The sequence below is a fragment of the Cinclus cinclus genome, chromosome 15 (genome assembly GCF_963662255.1).
Source record: "Cinclus cinclus chromosome 15, bCinCin1.1, whole genome shotgun sequence".
Lineage (NCBI taxonomy): Eukaryota > Metazoa > Chordata > Aves > Passeriformes > Cinclidae > Cinclus > Cinclus cinclus.
In genome coordinates, this window is record NC_085060.1 from 4,773,042 (window position 1) to 4,790,995 (window position 17,954).

A 17,954-nucleotide genomic window follows, 5' to 3' on the forward strand; every position below is an offset into this window, starting at 1 on the left:
ACAACAAGACTTTACAGCTCAGGAAGTGAATCAGACAAAATAAACATACTTCACAGAAGTCACCACAAATCAGCATTGCCCTCAAAAGCAGAGCAGCTATGATTTAGTTAACTCTAACAGCTAAATTCCTTGAAAACAGATCTACACACACAAAAAAAAACTACTGGAAATCTGAAATGTAGATCCCATTCAGGACTATGAAATTTGTAGAAGCTTTCTACACTCAAAAAGCACTTGGCCATTTAGAAAACAATAATAATTTTTCTTCAGATCTCAGGTCAAACACTAGCAAACAATCAGATTTACTGTCTCCCTAAGAAAATTTTAAACCTCAGGAAAAAAATTAATTTAACTTTGTTTTTTAGAAAGAAAACACCCCCAGCTAATTCCCAGCTGGTATTTTGATTTGACCCAAACCAAAATGTTTGGACCCACACAAGTACCAGTGTAGCCTGTTAGATGAAATTCCTTAGGAAGAAATACCACTACAGGGATGCCCTTGGACAACTACAGCAATCTGGAGGCCTTTAAAATGAAGGTTTCAATTGTGGTACAGAGCAAACCAAATGCCCTGCACCCACACAGTGAATGATGGTACCTACACTGCGAAGCTGTCTGATTTGCTCCCTTTCTTCCCTTAAATGTTCCATTTTCCTCCTCATAGTAAACCCAGGATCCACTGCACCATAGTCCTGGCGTGAGGCACGGCTGAAAGCTATCAAACATGAGGGAAGTCAGTCACAGAATTCAGATCAAAAACATTCAGAAACTAAAAGATCTGTAACTGAGGATTAAAACAGGAAAAAAACCTGCAGAACTTTTAAGAACAAATATATTTAAGCATCATCCTAGAAAAGACGCTGCCTATGAAACATCTTCAAATAAAATGCAGAGATCATATTACTTAAGTGTAAATGGATAATTACAAAATACAGAGACTGAACAGACTTCAATATTTAAGTATCAGTATGGAACATACAACTCCATCTGCACTTCCTCACGAATCTCAATCTAGCTTTGAAAGTTTGCCCCAAATTTGCATTTTGTTTTATTTTTAAGCAACTATAAAGCCTTTAAGCATCAAACCTCAAGAACAGCTGTGTACTGTTTCCTTGTTCTTTGACAGTGACTAAGTATGCAGAAAATAAAGCAGTGGGGGAAAAAAAACTTAAACAACCACCCCCAAAAAACCCCAAACATATCACTCTTCAAGCTGAGGAGCTTCCAATTATTTGTTTGCCAAAGCAGCTGTCTGTGCCTTTCCCAGCACTATGCAGTGATAAGCAAATTGAGTGAACTGCTGTACTGTGACATCTGCTATGCTTACTGCCTCTCACAGCCTGGGAGATAAACACACTGCTAGAGAACAGCAGCTTACCTGACCTTGGTTTGAGACCAAATGGACCATGAATGTTACTATCTGTCCTTTCATAATCCTGTTAAAAGAGATGAAGTCAGTTTTCTTCTGCTCATTAAAGAAATACCTTTTGTTCCCATCAAGATACTGTTTAAATTATTCTTCCCTAAGGAGAGTCCTTCTGCTTAACTGTAAGTCTTTTGAAGGGGACAACATAAATAAATTGAATAAACATAACCTTACCACATACAGATAAAACTGTCATAATGAGAAAGAAAAGCAGCGCCAGTTTATCTCAAATCTATTGCAAAATATTCAAACTACTGCAAGTCATTCTGTGAACAGAGTTAAAGCCAACTGTAAGCAGATGCAAATATTCTCCTAATGTTTAGCATCAAAACATTTCTTAAGAAATATCTACTTCCAACTACGAAGACCAGGTTTTTCTCATGTCTCATCATCTGAAAAGAGAAACGCACTCAATATCTTGGTATGTACATGAGATACCCTTGTTTCATTTCAGGGTGTTCTGGGAGATATTTTAGTTCTGCCCTCTCAGGCTCCTTACTGACATGAGGTGGAAGTGTTAATAATATTTCCTCTATTTTGAGCTAAGCAGTGCAGTGCTCTCACAGTGAACTCCATGCACAGCCACCCCTGAATGAAGCTGGAAGGCTGCACCACAAAGGTGACACCTGGGACTGAGAAGGAGGGAACTCCTTGAAAAGTCTGAGCTCCTTGAGAACCTTCAGGTTCTTCATAATGTATAAAGTACTAAACCATAAACTTCAAATCCTCTCAGTGACTGTGTGCATGAAGAACGGTCTTCCTTAGGATGGCAAATGTGGCAAATCTGATTTTTAGTATTTTCATCAGAAAAGACAGAGACAAAGCAATGCACCTCTCCTCACACCAGCCAAAAGAACTCTCAGGGAGATCAGAGTTGCAAAGGTAAAACACGCTGCAATATCTGTCTCTAGCTTCCATATCTTCTTGAATTTTTATGATAATTAAATACTTCTAATTGTAATTTCAAAGGAAACTAACAGCTTTGTACCTGCATGGAAACCTGGTGACAGCAATGAACACAAAGAAATGTTTGTTGAATGAAAAACAAACCCACAAACTTGTACCTCAGACGACACAGGAGACTGTGGGGACACATTAGTATTATCACTGTCTTGCTAAAAAGAAATCAAAGAGACGAAATTATAAAAATGAAAATGATGATTTCACAAGAAACATGACATTATGAAGTACACAAGACATGTAACATTTGTTAAGTATGTTACAAACTGGCAGCAGCTAAATTTTAAAATATGTAAGGCAAGGAACCACTGCTCACTGTTTACAACAAATATTAGTTTTACACCACCCCTGCTTGATAGGTGAATTAATTTTGCTATTACCAAAGCAAGCAAATGTCCTACTGGTTCCCAGCAGGCAATCATGATAATTTTTTTCAAATAAAGCAGTATAGAAGTTATTTCTGCTATGGCTTTGGAATGCAAAGTTAATTTGTTCAAAAATAACAAGAGAATAAACTTATTTTTTAATATTTCACACAATTACTACATCTCACCTCATCATTTTCATTTCCACTTGAACTTTTTCTGGAAGACTTATACTGCAAAACACACACAATTATTACTTTTAAATGAAAGCATGTTTTTCATTTGAACTAAAAAGCTTGCTTTCACTCAGATGATACTTATTACTGATGAATAAAAAACTGTGGAGAAAAAAAAGCCATGTCACAAAAAAACAAAGCAGCAAAAAAGAAACAAACCAGAAAAGAACATGACATTTCTAGGTGAGACAAGACCTTCATTAGTTGAAGAGACAAGTGCATTTTAAAACTAAGCACTTCTAAAATGTGAACTCTGCATGTGACAGCTGATCCAAGTTAAAAGATCTTAACTGCTAACATGAAACATTATTTCTTAGAAAAAATTATGCAACCTGTGAAAGCTACTTTTGTAATATATTTTATGTGACTAAGATTGCTTACACTTCAGGAGACTGACATGACATCGTAAAAAATCAAATTAAAGAATATTAAGGCTGCCTTTAAAACTTCAAAGTCTGATCACACCCTTTTATGTATTTAAGACAATGCTTTTCCCACAGGTCTGTCTGATTTATTGTGTATTGCCTTCACCATTGTCCCACTTCCCTGATTATGCTACATGGGAGGAAATTAAGGAGGAATTGAAGGAAAAAATTTCAAAAAGTGGTATTTAAAAAATAAATGTATTTCATTGTCTACTGATCAAGCATACTAAAAAGTAGGAAAAGCCCCATGCAGATCAAATTAAAAAGATCATCACTACAAAAGTTTAAGTTTGTGGGGTGAATGTGGCCAGGCTACTCCTCCTTACTTAGGCAGGCTAAGTAAGAAACAACTATGTTACCACTGGCTTCTCACAACAACACTGATACCTGTTTTTTCCCCCAGTTTGCCAAGGCAGACAGGCTCTGTTCCAGGGGCTTATTGCCTTGGTTTTGCAAGTGAAACTACGAAACAGTGTGTTTTGTTACTGGTACAGGCTGTTTAATTCACTCAGGAGACCCATCTAGAGCTGTACGTAGTGTGATTTCAGGCATCTGCTTCCATCACAGGGCTCACAACTGACTGGTACCTTATGAGGAACCACTGCTGTATTGCTGGCACAGCTCCTTAATCAGGCAAACAACTGAATTCTGTTGTACTTAGAAGTTTCTCTCTTTCTCCTCCAATGCTACAGCAAAAAACTAATTTCAGGATGAATATCCTGGAAATAGGATACAACTCCATAATCTCTTCTGGGAAAAAAAAACAAAAAGGCTTCTGCAATCACAGCAATGTATCTGAACTGCATGGCATGCCCTGCTCTCCCAAGAATTTAATTTCTTTGAAGTCCCCCGGCATTTCACAAAGATGTTTGATGGCAAAGACCCAAGAAACTAATTTCAGAAGTTACAAATTTAATTTTAATTCAACCTAGCACTGCTCAGAACTCTCTCTCTCTACATAGCCCAAAACAAATATTACTCAATGCTCCTAGAACTTCCCCTCTCTTCTGCAGAAAGCAGACACTGGCACCTGCTGACTGAGGGTGCACACTACAGCAGCAAGGGAGGGCAGGGAAAATTTTCTTTCTGAAATGAAAACTAATGCCATGAGACCCAAAAGGCATAAATCATTCCTAGAACCATCCTGCAAAATAAAAGGCAGTGCGTATTTTCTTTGCACGAAAAATAAGTACATAAATAGCTAAATAAAAATTCCTCCAAACAGATGGGGAAGGACCAACGACAAGAATAGCTTTTGTTTTTTGCCAGAAAACAACAGTGAATTACTTTATTTTATTTAAAGAATAAACAAAATCTTGATCAACTTTTTTTCGTCTCAATTATCCTATACTCTCAAATTATCCTAAATACATACATACATATATTAATAAAGTAAAATAAAAATTTCTATGTTACATGTAAATTTAAAAGCATCACAACCTTGGGGGGATTTACGTTTACTTTTACAGTTTCTTCTACTCTTATTAGAAAAAAAGTGTCACCCACCCTTGCTCCCCCCATTACCTTGAAATACTCTTTTCTAATTTGTTTACTTCTCCTTCTTTCTTCATTCTGCCAGATTACTGGCTGTGTTTCTGGCCAATGCTGCTCATCCACTGAATCCTTCTGGTTTTCCAGTGGCTGTAACAGTCAGAAATACTTTTATGTAAAATATAAACATACTTCTTGTGCATTAGCATGAATTATTATCAACTACAATTGTTAGTTGTTTGCCAGCCTCAATCTAGCTTTATGACCTGAAAGTTTAACAGTCTTAATGGTGATTCTGATAGAAACCACTGATTTTTTTTTTCAAATTTTAAAATAGATTTCACAGAAGACAAAGCATCTATGAAATAATTATTCAGAAAATAACACTTTTCAGCATTGAGACTAATTTTTAAGATAGGTTAAGAAACCACCAAAGGCTGCCAGAAATACTCCAGTTTCAAGTGTGGTTAGCTACTAGCACATCTAATTTCTCACTCATCACACTGAGAAATGATGGCTACAACAAGACAGTTTGAGTATTTCTTGGCTGTTCCTGTCTAAAAGATTATACACCCCAACAAGCTGGAAGAGAAAACTCAAAGTACAATGTAGTGTGCAATACACACTGAGGAGACAGCTAAAGTGGACTGATTCTTAAATAACAACAAAAAATATAGATGACTGTCTACTTTATGGAAACTCCAAGATAACCTGAATGGACTGTTTCCTAAGGGCACCACAACATTTCTGTTTCTTCTTACAAGAACATGAGGGCATTTAAAGCAATTGTAGATAACTAACAGACTAAAGTAATAAGGTGCTCTACAGTTTTACTGCAATTTTGTCATACCATGCAAGCTTTTCATTGAGGCATGGAAAATGAAAGGCCTACATACTTCAGCCCATCTAGAAGTTCCAGCTAAAAACCAAACTGAACACTATGGTAGATTATGATGTATATAATAGAAATTATATATGATATAATACATAATAATATATTGTTATATAATAATATATTATTATTCCATATAAACACCTTTATATGAAAATATATACTAAAACCAAGAAAGTAAAATTTATGCCTCATTAGCTTCACGACCTTAAAGCTGGTACCATTTGCTTTTAAAACAAAAGGCCTTCATTACAAACAAGTCAAATGGAGACACAAGATCTCCAAAGGGTTTACATTTCCCACCACAATTAACACACCTTCAAGAACTATGTGTACAAGCAGCCATACAAATGCATAAAGATTTCCTGCCAGAGAGACAAAATCAAGGACGACAACAACAATAAAATCACTCAAATATAAAGCCACCACATTTACATTTAAATATTTACCTGCCAGCTGTATGGGGACACTGGGGAATTCACTTCATTTGTTGAGACACTAAAAAGTAAGATAAAAGACATTATGGAGCACACTACTTTTTTGCGTACTTTAAAGCAAATTACTTGAAAATGTCAAAAAAGTGAACCCTTAAAAAGTGGCTTTTCCACAGCACTACAGTATTTTTTGGCCATCTGTATAAGATGTCACAATGTGGCTTAAAAGTATGACCACTTAACTAAAATCTGAAATCATATTTCACCTTCCTTTAACATAACCTGACAATGGACCTTCCACACCACAGTACTTTATTCAGATAAAGTTTCTTTTGAATTTTTTATTTTGTTTTGGTTTTAAGTCTCAGAACTGCCTGTTTCATTAACAAAAAAGGAAAAGGCAAATTTAATTCTTCCTATTATAAAGAAGCCTAACAGAGGTGCACACTTGAATAGGTGGCAGCAACTCATAGAGAAGGACCTGTGGTAAGCAAGCAAGGCCTGGAATTTTCCAAGCAGCAGCTGCAGCATGAGTCACACAGCCACAGGACACATGTGCAGCCAGCTCTGCAAAACCACAGGTACCACTAACAGGGGAGACAGCCAAAATAGGATGTGTCACACTGAAGGAGCTGTCCTGGGTCAAGATGCTCCCCTGAGGTGTAGATGAAATGCAGAGAGCTGTTCTGGCCCCACTCCAGCACCATCAGAGTTACAGCTTTTCTCTCCCCAAACTGGGGTCTGGACATTTCCCAATTCCCTAAAGACAAGGCTTTGTGTATTTTTGATAATTTCTGCTCTTTTTCGGGTTTTTTTTGCTTTGTTTTGTGTGTGGGTGTTGTGCTTCTTTTTGTTTTTAAATTTAAAAAAAAAAAAAGCCGAAGTACAGCTCCTGCAGGCAGTGGATTCCTCAGTAACACACCCTCCACAAACAATGAAGGTGTTGTAGGCTGAACTCCCAGCAACGCTTTCCCAACAGCTCTTAAGAGCACAAAAGGACCACCAAGGAGGAAAAATTAGATGTCTAAGCACAGCTTCAGTGCCACCTTGTGTAACACAGGATAAGACATCTGCACAGCACCATCTCCTATGGGAGGAGGTACAACCTTCCACACTGGAAGTCTGAAATACAGATGAATTGCTGCCATAATCAGACCTACAAATTTGTTTCTGACAAACTTTCCTAAATGCTCAGAACAGATGATTTTTTTTTTAATCTGAAAGAAAGAAGCTTGGGAATAGATTACTCTTGTAGCTTGAATTTCACCATGAGCCAAAAACATTATGACAGAAGATGGCAGTCACAAACGAACAAAAATGAAACTAATAAAAGATTGAAAGCTGTGATACATTTAAGTATATCAATACCATTTTTCAGATTCCATTGGTTGCTTTGGCCTGTTCCTTGTGTTTACTGAAACTGAATGATTAAGAAGCCTAGGAAAAAAAAAAAGTATTTAAAACAATTTTCTTAGAATGTTACTTTTTACTGCATCACATTTCCTGTAAATAAAAAAAAAAAAGTCTTGTTAAGTGACATCTTCCATAATACTAAAATGTGTGTGTACACACATGAAATCCAAGCCTATTCCTGCTTCCATTTCAATTAAGACTATCATTTCCAGTTCCTGAAGTATTTCAAGTTCTGTATTTTAAGGATCAAAACTCGGTGATAATTCAAACCAAAATGAAGTCTCCTCCTATTTTTCTGTCTAAAGAGATACAATTTCAACTGGTCTCACACCTTCGTAAAGTCATTTGCCCTCAACACAAAAGGCCCCACTGTTCACTAAAATTAGAAGATGAAAGACAGTCAACCTAAAGCAGACCAGAAAATACAGAGACAGAACGAGCACAAAAAGTCAGTCAGGAGGGGCAGATGAAAAGGTGACTGAGAAAGAAACACCACAAGTGCAAAGGAAACGTAGGCAAAAAGGTGAGGTGGAAAATTGAGAAATACAGGCTAAGAATTAAATGAAAAAAATTAATGGAGAATTTAATGGAAATTCCATTTTTCTAAAGAGTAAGCAACCAAAAAAGCCTAAACTTACAGAGATTCAGCAAGATGTTTTCATCTGGAGCAAATGCATACCACACGATGATCCCAGCTATTATGGATGTTTTAAGTGTTAAAAATAACAAAACTATAGTAACACTTAAAACTGCATGTTTTCAAGAAAGCATCACCTTGAACTTAAGTGACAAAATTCTGAACTCCTGAAGGTAGCAATATTACACTTCAACACTGACTTCATGTGCAGAAGTGTGATAGAAATGTATTTAGACAGAATTATACCGAGAACTAGAATGGACTAAGAATCAAAACACAACTATTCAGTGGAAGAAAGTAAAACAGTAGGCCCCCTTTTATATTTCTTTACCATTATGTACTGCAGCACAGTCATTAACTTCAAATGATTGATGATTTTTCAATCAAACTTCTCTGATTACTGTGGTAACTTTGAGCTCAGTAATCTCATTTGCAGTATAAACCCCTCATTGTGTGACCCTCAGTTTAATGGGATTGTGAGAAGTTAAGCCTGTAAACCTGCAAATGTCCATAGAAGTTAAAGCCTCTGCAAGTTAAGCCTGTAAATGTCTCCTACACTCAGTCTGCAGCATCTGCTTCCTATAGTTTGTGTCCAGAAACTAAGTTTTGAGGGGGTATTCCAGAATTAATTTATACTACAGCCTGAAAAAAGTGCAACCAAAATAATATTCAGAGCATGGGTTATCAATCCAGAATATAAACATGCTATTTTAAAGTCACTACGTTTGACAGAGAACCCCTATTTAAACTAGCTTAGTCTTCAACTGAAAGCAAAGAGAAATTCAGTGAGATTTTGTATCAAGCAACAATTACAAGTAAAAAAAAGTTAGATTCAGCTTGATGCAACACTTACACCAAAACTGACACTGTAGTGTAAATGCAATCGTTGTATATAATACAGGCTATTCTTTTCATACTTCTTGTATGAAACACAAGGGAAAACTATTCAAGCTAATTCACACATATATATACATACACTTTTCATCATTTCTGTGCAACGTGCATATAATTAATGACTGAGTTCACCATGAACTACAATTATTTAGACAAAGTATACTCTTATACTTTCTAAAACAAAACCAGCCACTTTTGAAAACTCCTGTTTAAAAACTAAAGAATGTTGATGGGGAATTAACAGCAAGTTCAGTATCTCACATGCTGCAAGCCCAGTTACAGAAACCTCATCTTCCTGTGGAATAATGAACTTGAAAGCTTTTAACTAAAGAAAATAGGGAAGAAAATTAATCTAAATTTACTAAATTGCAGACAATTGGCAAAATAATTTGTTCAGCTGGAAGGGAGTCAGGGGAAATCAGTGCAGGTATGTTAATTACTGTCTTTCCAGGAAATACAATACAAAGCAGTGTATGTAACATGAAAGCAGAACTAGTTCAAGTTCAGAAGTTACACTCAAGGGTGGTGTTGATGAACCAACAAATTCAGCAAATGTTGCCATTTATCCTATCACTCATTAAATCCAAACCATTTATTGTGCAGGTCAGTTATTGGGCCAAACACTGGTGATGTGACTGATTCAAAGAACTAAGAACTGATTGAACTAAGAACTTGCATAGGGACACCTGTGCTAGAACTGCAATTAATTTTCCATTTATGATTCCTACAAATCACACCAATTCTGTGGTTACAGAGGCAGCACACAAACTAATCCTCTGAAAGGGTTCTAAAATGCACACAACTTTTAAAATCTACATTAATCAACACCACATATCAATATATTCTACCTCTATATTATGCAAGCACAGAATCTACTCAAGTAGTGATTTTGGTTTGCTAATTTGAGATTTTTTTGGATAACATACTAATTATGTTGTGGGTTTGGCGCTGGCTTAATTTTTTATTTTTTTATGTGTGTTTCACAAACTTTTTTAATATATTATTGTGTCAATATTAAAAAAACAAACATTAATTAGTCTTTATTAGGCACAAAACAGGCTGTACAGGTCTTACTAAAAACCTATTTTAAAAAATTTATACAAACTACTACAACTCCAAAGTGCTTGACCAGAGGAGAGAAAAAGGCAATCTCAAGACCAACAACGATATTGGAAAATATTTTCTCAAGTTTCAGGATTTAAGGGGTGGAATCTCAGCCACCTATACTTTCAGATTTTGTGCAAACATAGCAATGAATAACAGACAAAAATGAAGTGAACAATGGCAATGTTATTTTAAGGTTCGCTATCTTCAAGTTTAGACAAGCAAGTACTACCTTGAATCTCTAAAGTGTAAAATGATCCTAGAAATTCTGTGCAGTGAGACCAAGATGATTTATTTTCAACTCCTTCCAGAGCAGCTCACTGACTTCATATCTGGCTCTGCTTAGTGACTGAAGCTGTGCTCTTCTGGATTTAGATAGTTTTAGGAAATCACTGCTGCCAGGTAAGAAGCTTAATTTTGATGCAAATTCAAACAGGCTCATTTGGAAGCAATGAAAATTATTTAATCTAAACTACCCTACTGCCTTGAAAAAGACAAGAAGTATCCAGACTAAGTTACAGACTTTCAATTTATGAGGCAACAAGGTCTGAAATCACTTCATTCAATACCTACATGTTTGACTACAGTCTACACTATACTTCGATTTTATGTTACTGGTGAGGTTTGCATATTAAAAATACTTCCACTACGGGTCAAATGCAAAACAAATTATCTCTGGTCATACTAACCTGAAAAGGATCACTTTAAAAGCAAAGTATCAAACAAACAACACAAAAACACCAAATGAACAAAAACCCAAAAAACTAAAAGCACCATTTTTCCTGAGGTACTATATCTGAGGTTGTATACTTAAAGAAAAGCTTTTAGGTTTGGACTCAAAGTATTCTTTGAAGAATTGCCCAATTAAATATTATTATTTCATCCTAAAACACAAAGAATATATTGCAAACTGTTTTTGATAACAAAACCTCTTAGGCTAACTCAGCCAATCCCTTTAACTCTGTTTTTGCTCAAGAAATGGCCAAGAGCATTTCTTTTGTCCACATTTTAACTCTGTATACCTTGATGCACGTCCTGCCGCCCTGGTCCTCTGGAAGAGCTTTTCACTGAATGAAGTTCTATAGCTTAGTGGCCTTCGTCTGTATTCACATTTCATGCACACCAAAGCCAAAGACGGGAGGAGGAAGCAGGATAGGATGATGGGAGAGGACAGGGAAGTCATTAGCATAGCAAGCAAAAGGAAAGGAGACTGCATAATATTACAAAACATACACTGAACAAACAGAAACATGATTAGTAAGGAATTACTTTGTGATGCTTAACGTCCCTGAGGATTCTGTTCACTGACTGACCATATTTTACACAAATAAGCATAGAAATATCTTCACTAAATACTAAATAATATTCTTCTTGCTGGTCAAAAAACCTCATGGGTTCAAAATCAGGGCTAAAGTTTCTATAAGAGGAGACTTTGAGCTCATGTACCTAAAGATACATAAGCAAACTTTAAAATATAAATGCTAAACTAAGAAGTAAAACTTAAGAACTATTAAGACTGCACATCTGCATAATTCAAGACAAAGCAAAACAATTAGCAAGACCACTGCATTAAGACACAACAACATATGACAGGTAAAATTCAAGCTGCAGTACTTCAGAAGAGGAGTGGCTTGGCATTTCAAATTATTAGAAAACTGGGGAATATGTAATGAAACAAGAGCTTCATGCAACATAAATAACCATCATAAAAAAACTAATATAAGAAAAACACCCTCATTCTCTCTTCCTTAATAGGAGAAAATTATGCATTCTTTGCCTTGTTTGCAGGTACTGAGAATACAACAGCATTAAGATTTCATTCTTATTTTTCCCCTCCCTGTGAACAACAACCAATTCTTGAATGCAGGGCTTGGATTTCTAAGAAAAACCTATTTTATCTTTCACTCATGCACACCACTATTACTATATTTAACTAATATGAAATGCTGGTGAATTTTTAAAACCCTGCAATTCATAGTATTGGGATCTCAGTTTCTTTGACGGCTTCATGTGTATTTCAACCATCTTAAAAGCAAAGCAGCAGAGTCTCATAATTACACAGAAATTTGAAAGAAAATAGTATTTAAGTTGGTATGAACTTACATCCATTACTGTGGGATACTGAATGAGTGTTATGAACTATTTTAATTAATGAACTACTATTAAATACAACTTTCAGCTCTCAGAGGAGCTTACTCTCCAAGTACCTTACAGCATTTGCCTGCTTAGTAAAGGAATAGTACAGAAACTTTTCCTATGCCAGCTTGGCCTTTTCCATGTGACTCCAGCTATTCCTTCCTGTTACTCATTTGACACAGTTGATAACTTGTTCTATTACATTCCTTTAATCTGCTGCTTGTTCCATGGCTCCTTTTCAAGAACTGTTCTGTTGAGATGCCCACAATGAAGCAGAGAAAGGCAGACGGTTGAAATGATTTATTTTTTTACACAGATATTGTCATTTGACAGGATAATGTTCAAACAAATTTCCCTTTCAGTCCACAGGATATTGACTGAAGGAAGTACCACCCAAATTAGCTTGTACTGGAATAAAAATAACCAGTCACAAACAAACTGAATGGAGTTTGTGTAATCAGACATGAAACACAGGACAGGTATCTTGACAGAGTCTGTCACTTCACTCTTTAGCAGCTGGACAAAACTGTTCTCAAGGTGTCAAAAGCTTTTGGGTATAAGAGAGGCTAAATAATAAATTAATTGTAACTGAAGTTATTTTAACTAACATTGTTATACCTGTGTTTTTGTTCTTGCTGCAACAACTGAGCTGCTATTTTTCTCAGGTCAGTCACTTCTTTGAGTTCATCATCATCTTCAGCCAGCAGCTGCTCTTTCTGAAGTCTGAAAAATTAAACGTTAGTGACCTGCCTGACTTCAGGGAAGCAAGACACAGAAAATGGCTCATTATGGCAGTAACTAAGCACTTAAGCTTATTTAAGCTGCAAGCTTATTCTCTGTCCAAGAGGAACACTCTGTTCAATATGAGAATTCTTTCCTCCATATGCAAGGAGCTTAAAAAAATCCTTACTATCAACCCTGCCACTATTAGCAAAACCTACTTAAAAATGACAAAGAAGATTTACCTTTTTTCATCTCCCCAGTCCTCATTTTGTTCTATTTTCTGGGATTTCTCAGGATGTTTCCCCCGTTCCTTCAAAAAAACAGAAAAAAAAAATTTAGAATTGAATTAAGGGGTGGGGGGGAAAGAAAAAAAAAATCAAGGTCACTAAACAGTTTTTCTTTTGTCAGTCTCTGGTACCTTGACATAGGAGAGCAGGGGGCCAATCTGTGCATCTCCCTGCTCAGGAAGAGCTCCCTCCTCTGTGTTGGGATCAATGTAGTCAAACGCCTCCTGGTCTAGGGAGGATTTATGAAGAACAGGAAAGACATTAAAACAGTTCTCTTGACCAAGTGCTAGTGCTGAGATAAGTAAGTACTTAGGAAAAATGTCAAATAAAGATAAAACACAGAAATTGTGTCTCCTCAAGAAATATTTTTTTCCCTTTCTCTCAAGCCTTTTCTGCTTATGATTATAACATTGTTTTCTGAACTGATGAAAATGCAATACCAACACACGATCCTGTAATTTTGTGCCATTTTCTTACATTAGATTACCTAAGCAAAGTATCTTTGTTACCTAAAATGACAAATGCACAACTGATATTACCTTTCTGTGGATCAAGTTTACTTCCCACTACGTGATTGTCATTCCTTAATGTCTGTTCCCTTGCTGATTCTGATACCTGGGAGTGAAGGCTGATTGTATCATCATCAGATGGCTGCAAAGACACTCACATTTAGCACAGAACTGACATGGAAATAGATCTTCTATATGACTTCCTATATTCCCATCGTATCATATTAATTAGAATCAACCTTAACCAGAAAACTTAAAGAAATATGTAAATAATTTGTGTCTGATATGGCAGTCTAAGGGTTTAAACTCAACTGCATACATACTGAAAGAATATTAAATGCAACTTACTGAGGTATTTCTCAAATTATAAAAAATACAAAGAAAAAAGCTTTAAAAAAATCAGAAATCACAAATTCTACGGTGAAAAAATACTCACTTCTGTAGTGGACAACCTTTTATCCCCATTATCACTTCCAATGCCAGAGTCTGGTCCATGGTTTTTATTGGGATAAAAGTCCTCCATGCTGCATTAAAAAAACAACACACAAAAAAACCCCACACAAGAATAAAAGAACAGTAGTTTCACCTTCCATAAGAAAATAATAATGCTTTTCAAAATATGTTCTCTGTATTTAAAAACCCCACTACTCACCTGTCTGTGAGTGGCTGGGAGGGGATTCGTTTACCTAAAGATGGAAGATCTAAAGAATCCGGTTTTTTATCTATTCTGAGGCACGCCTGAATACTGAGGAATTTAAATATATGTACTTTGCCCTTCAAACAGATCTGTTGGGAAACACAGGAATAAAAAGAAGTCATAATTACACAGCAGAGTCTGTTGAGAATACACCCCAAGAAATACCTGCTGCACTGCATTTACAGCCATAACACCTCAAAAGAAGAAATATGAGAAATACAGAAAAGAAAAGAAAACTTGATTGGTACAATTTAGAACAGCTTCCTCTAAGATCCTAATGAAAATGTCTGTACCTGTGTGCTTTAATACTAACCTGTGCTGGTGGTATCTGCATTGGATTGTTATCCAAAAGTATAACTTGTAAGTGACGTAACTTTCTGTAACAAATGGGAATTTCTGTAATTTTGTTACAAGAGAAATCCAGCTTTACCAAGGGAAGGTCTCCTAATTCTGTATTCAGGGAAAAAAAGCAAACAAACAAACAAACAAACAAACAAAAAAAAAGAATCAGTTATCTTCTTAACACTTTACCTAATTTGCCTACATCAATGGAAAGAAGATGAGTAGCTCACCATCTGGCAACATATGGAGATTATTTCTTCTTATGTTCAATTCTCTAAGTGACTGCAATTTTCCTATTTGCTGGGGAAGAACTTGAAGTTCATTACAGCTAATATCCTAAGAAAGATATAATTAATAAATCAAATCAACATCTTAAATGAAATTACACAGAGGAATACTGTGATCAAAGCTGTTATAAAACATACTATTAAAAGACATCCAAGAAAAGAAATCCGACTATCTTGGATTTTCCATGGAGAAGACATACCATAACATATCTTGCTGGTTTGTAAAGTATTTAGTAATCCCAGAAATTCAATTTAAGAAGTTAAATCAATGAATACTGCAGCCTAGGAATCAGGATTTCCTGGTGTATCTCCCACATCTGTCAAAAACTTCTTGTGCTATTACTGATGATTGACTGGCATGCTGCTCCTCTTCTAAAAATTCTTTTTCTTTAATAAACCATGAAGCAACCCATGAAACTAAAAAATATACAGACAGCAATAGCAGGCTCACCAGCTTTTTGGATACAAACACTAGAGGGTGGCAAAGCTGCATCAAGTGAACACAGAGTACAGCTATTTCTGACACTAATTTAATATTCATTTATGTAGACCATAATATTCATTATGTAGAATGAACAATCACAGAGTCTTTCTAGCCTTCTTATGCTCTAAACAGGTATATCACAGGTACTGGAATGAAACTCTCTTTACTGCGTCCTTAATCATCAACAAGCATGTGTTGTGGGTTTGACAACCTTGAAAAAATAAACACAAAATATCAATAAAACACAGAAAAATAATTTAGATTTTGTATTTCTATATTTGAAAAATATTAATAATTCATTATACTGAACATATAATGAATATATAATAAGTATGTAGTGCTTAGAAATGTACTTACTACAAAGATTCACAGTTGTACTTACCAACTCCATTAGATCTCTCAACTTTCCAATTTCTTCTGGAATGGAGACCAGCTTGTTATTACTGACAACTAGAACTTTCAGTGGAAGATCAAACAGGTATTTTGGCAATGTTGACAAAAGATTTCGACTTGAAAGCAAGAAAAAGGGACAAGTAAGGCTGGATGATAATATCTTTTTAATCAGTATTGTACAACTTTTCTCCCATCCCAGATGACTTTTTCCACTTATTGCAATTTCATCTACAATGTCTGTTACAAATTCCTTTACAGGTACAGCCTATTTCAGGTACGTGAATTTAAGATCCCCATTCCACAGGACAGAATCTAATACCAAAATGTACAGAGAAATCTGTCAAAAGAAATAATGTTTGCTGCTTGCTTTTACCCTGCTGCCAGAACCTTCAGAAGCACCACCTGATCTGACAGTCTGCCAAACCACAACTTTGCATAAGGCCATTGATTCTTATGCCACATTGTTGTGTCCCTCCTGAGCCATCACAAAAAGCCCTAAACATTTAATCACTTTGCTGAGCAATAGGCTAGAAAATAAGCCTTAATTAAAATGTAATTCTTCTGTGTATAGCATTTTCCAGCTGTATGCAAGTATACCTGCTTTGCAGACATGAATATACTGTTATCCACTACTGGATTTAAATCTGTATTGAAAAAATCACCCACATTGATGGACTTCCACTGCCAGAAGCACATAAAAAGTTTCTGATAAGGTACATTTTAAAAAGTCATTCGGAAACAATCTTGTTCAGATGTGATATGAAAGCACTTCTTTTCATGTGTAAAAGTAAAAAAACCAAAAACCAGTAATTGTGGTTGATTTAGGTAGAGCTAGCTCTATTTTTGACCAAAAAAATCACTTTTAAGTGCTGATACCTGGGTTCATACTCCATTAAGAAAAAACCCAGAAGTTTCAGTGCTTAATTGATATGTATTCAGAGTACTGTTTTCATAACCTAAAAATATTGGGATTGTTTTAATGTTTTCTCCATTATTACAGTTTATAGAACTGCAACGTTACCATAAAATGAACATAAATTTCTAACAGTACCTTGATAAAAGCAATGTATTAATTCTGTTAAATTCTAAAAGAATAATACAGATAATGCATACCTATATAAATAAAATAAGTCATTTTATGCTGCATTTCAGGCAGATATGTCAGGCTTTTTTGGTTGAAGGCATGAGAAGCAAAAATATAATATTCAAGTAAATTTATTTTGAACTGACTATAAAAACATGACAATGAAGCAGTCATCCATGTTTCTTACACAGATTTCCTCTGTTTTTCAGGTTTTGGGTTTTAAGGAGCTGCCTGCTGTACTATGATATGCACAATATGTTTCTTCCACCATCTGAAGCCCCAGTTAGAATGTGAGAGTATGTGGTTTTCTCCTGTAACAAAGCACCTGAGCTGGGAAGGCAGGCTTTTAGCCTGTTCTCCAATGCTACAGCCCACATGTTCCTGCACTGCAAAATCAGCCCTTGGACAGATGCACAGAAATGAGGACAAAGCCCAGTTTGGCAAAGGATCACCAGGAGAGTCGACTCTTGAAGGAAGAGTTAGAACTACACAGCATTTCTGTGTGAAGACATGTATTCAGCACCTCAAACACCATCAAAAGAGCAATGGGCTGCTGCTGAAGAAAGGCCACATTTCTTTCAGAAAATACAGCAGTTTTGTATCTCATTAATCCTCTTTAAAATATGACAGAGCACAATACTTATGAATTAGTACTATAAGAACTGATACTTGCTGATTTTGAGACACACTAGGTTTTGGGGATTTAAATAGATCTCAGCTGAGAAAACTGTTTTG

At 35.7% G+C, this 17,954-nt stretch overlaps 1 protein-coding gene across 1 annotated transcript in view; it reads right to left on the reverse strand.

Moving 5' to 3' along the window:
• The window catches only part of LRCH2 (leucine rich repeats and calponin homology domain containing 2), a 35,275-nt gene that overhangs the window by 4,202 nt on the left and 13,119 nt on the right, over positions 1–17,954 (reverse strand). Inside the window, exons 3-19 of the mRNA XM_062503170.1 lie at positions 16,125–16,251; positions 15,202–15,307; positions 14,943–15,079; positions 14,585–14,718; positions 14,369–14,456; positions 13,963–14,074; positions 13,555–13,652; positions 13,379–13,446; positions 13,032–13,136; positions 11,300–11,377; positions 7,598–7,666; positions 6,245–6,293; positions 4,937–5,053; positions 2,940–2,984; positions 2,491–2,541; positions 1,379–1,436; positions 571–715 (exon numbers count right to left, since the gene is read on the reverse strand). Coding sequence (XP_062359154.1) covers positions 571–715; positions 1,379–1,436; positions 2,491–2,541; positions 2,940–2,984; positions 4,937–5,053; positions 6,245–6,293; positions 7,598–7,666; positions 11,300–11,377; positions 13,032–13,136; positions 13,379–13,446; positions 13,555–13,652; positions 13,963–14,074; positions 14,369–14,456; positions 14,585–14,718; positions 14,943–15,079; positions 15,202–15,307; positions 16,125–16,251 — 1,587 coding nt within the window. The remainder of the gene's footprint in view (positions 1–570; positions 716–1,378; positions 1,437–2,490; positions 2,542–2,939; positions 2,985–4,936; positions 5,054–6,244; positions 6,294–7,597; positions 7,667–11,299; positions 11,378–13,031; positions 13,137–13,378; positions 13,447–13,554; positions 13,653–13,962; positions 14,075–14,368; positions 14,457–14,584; positions 14,719–14,942; positions 15,080–15,201; positions 15,308–16,124; positions 16,252–17,954) is intronic.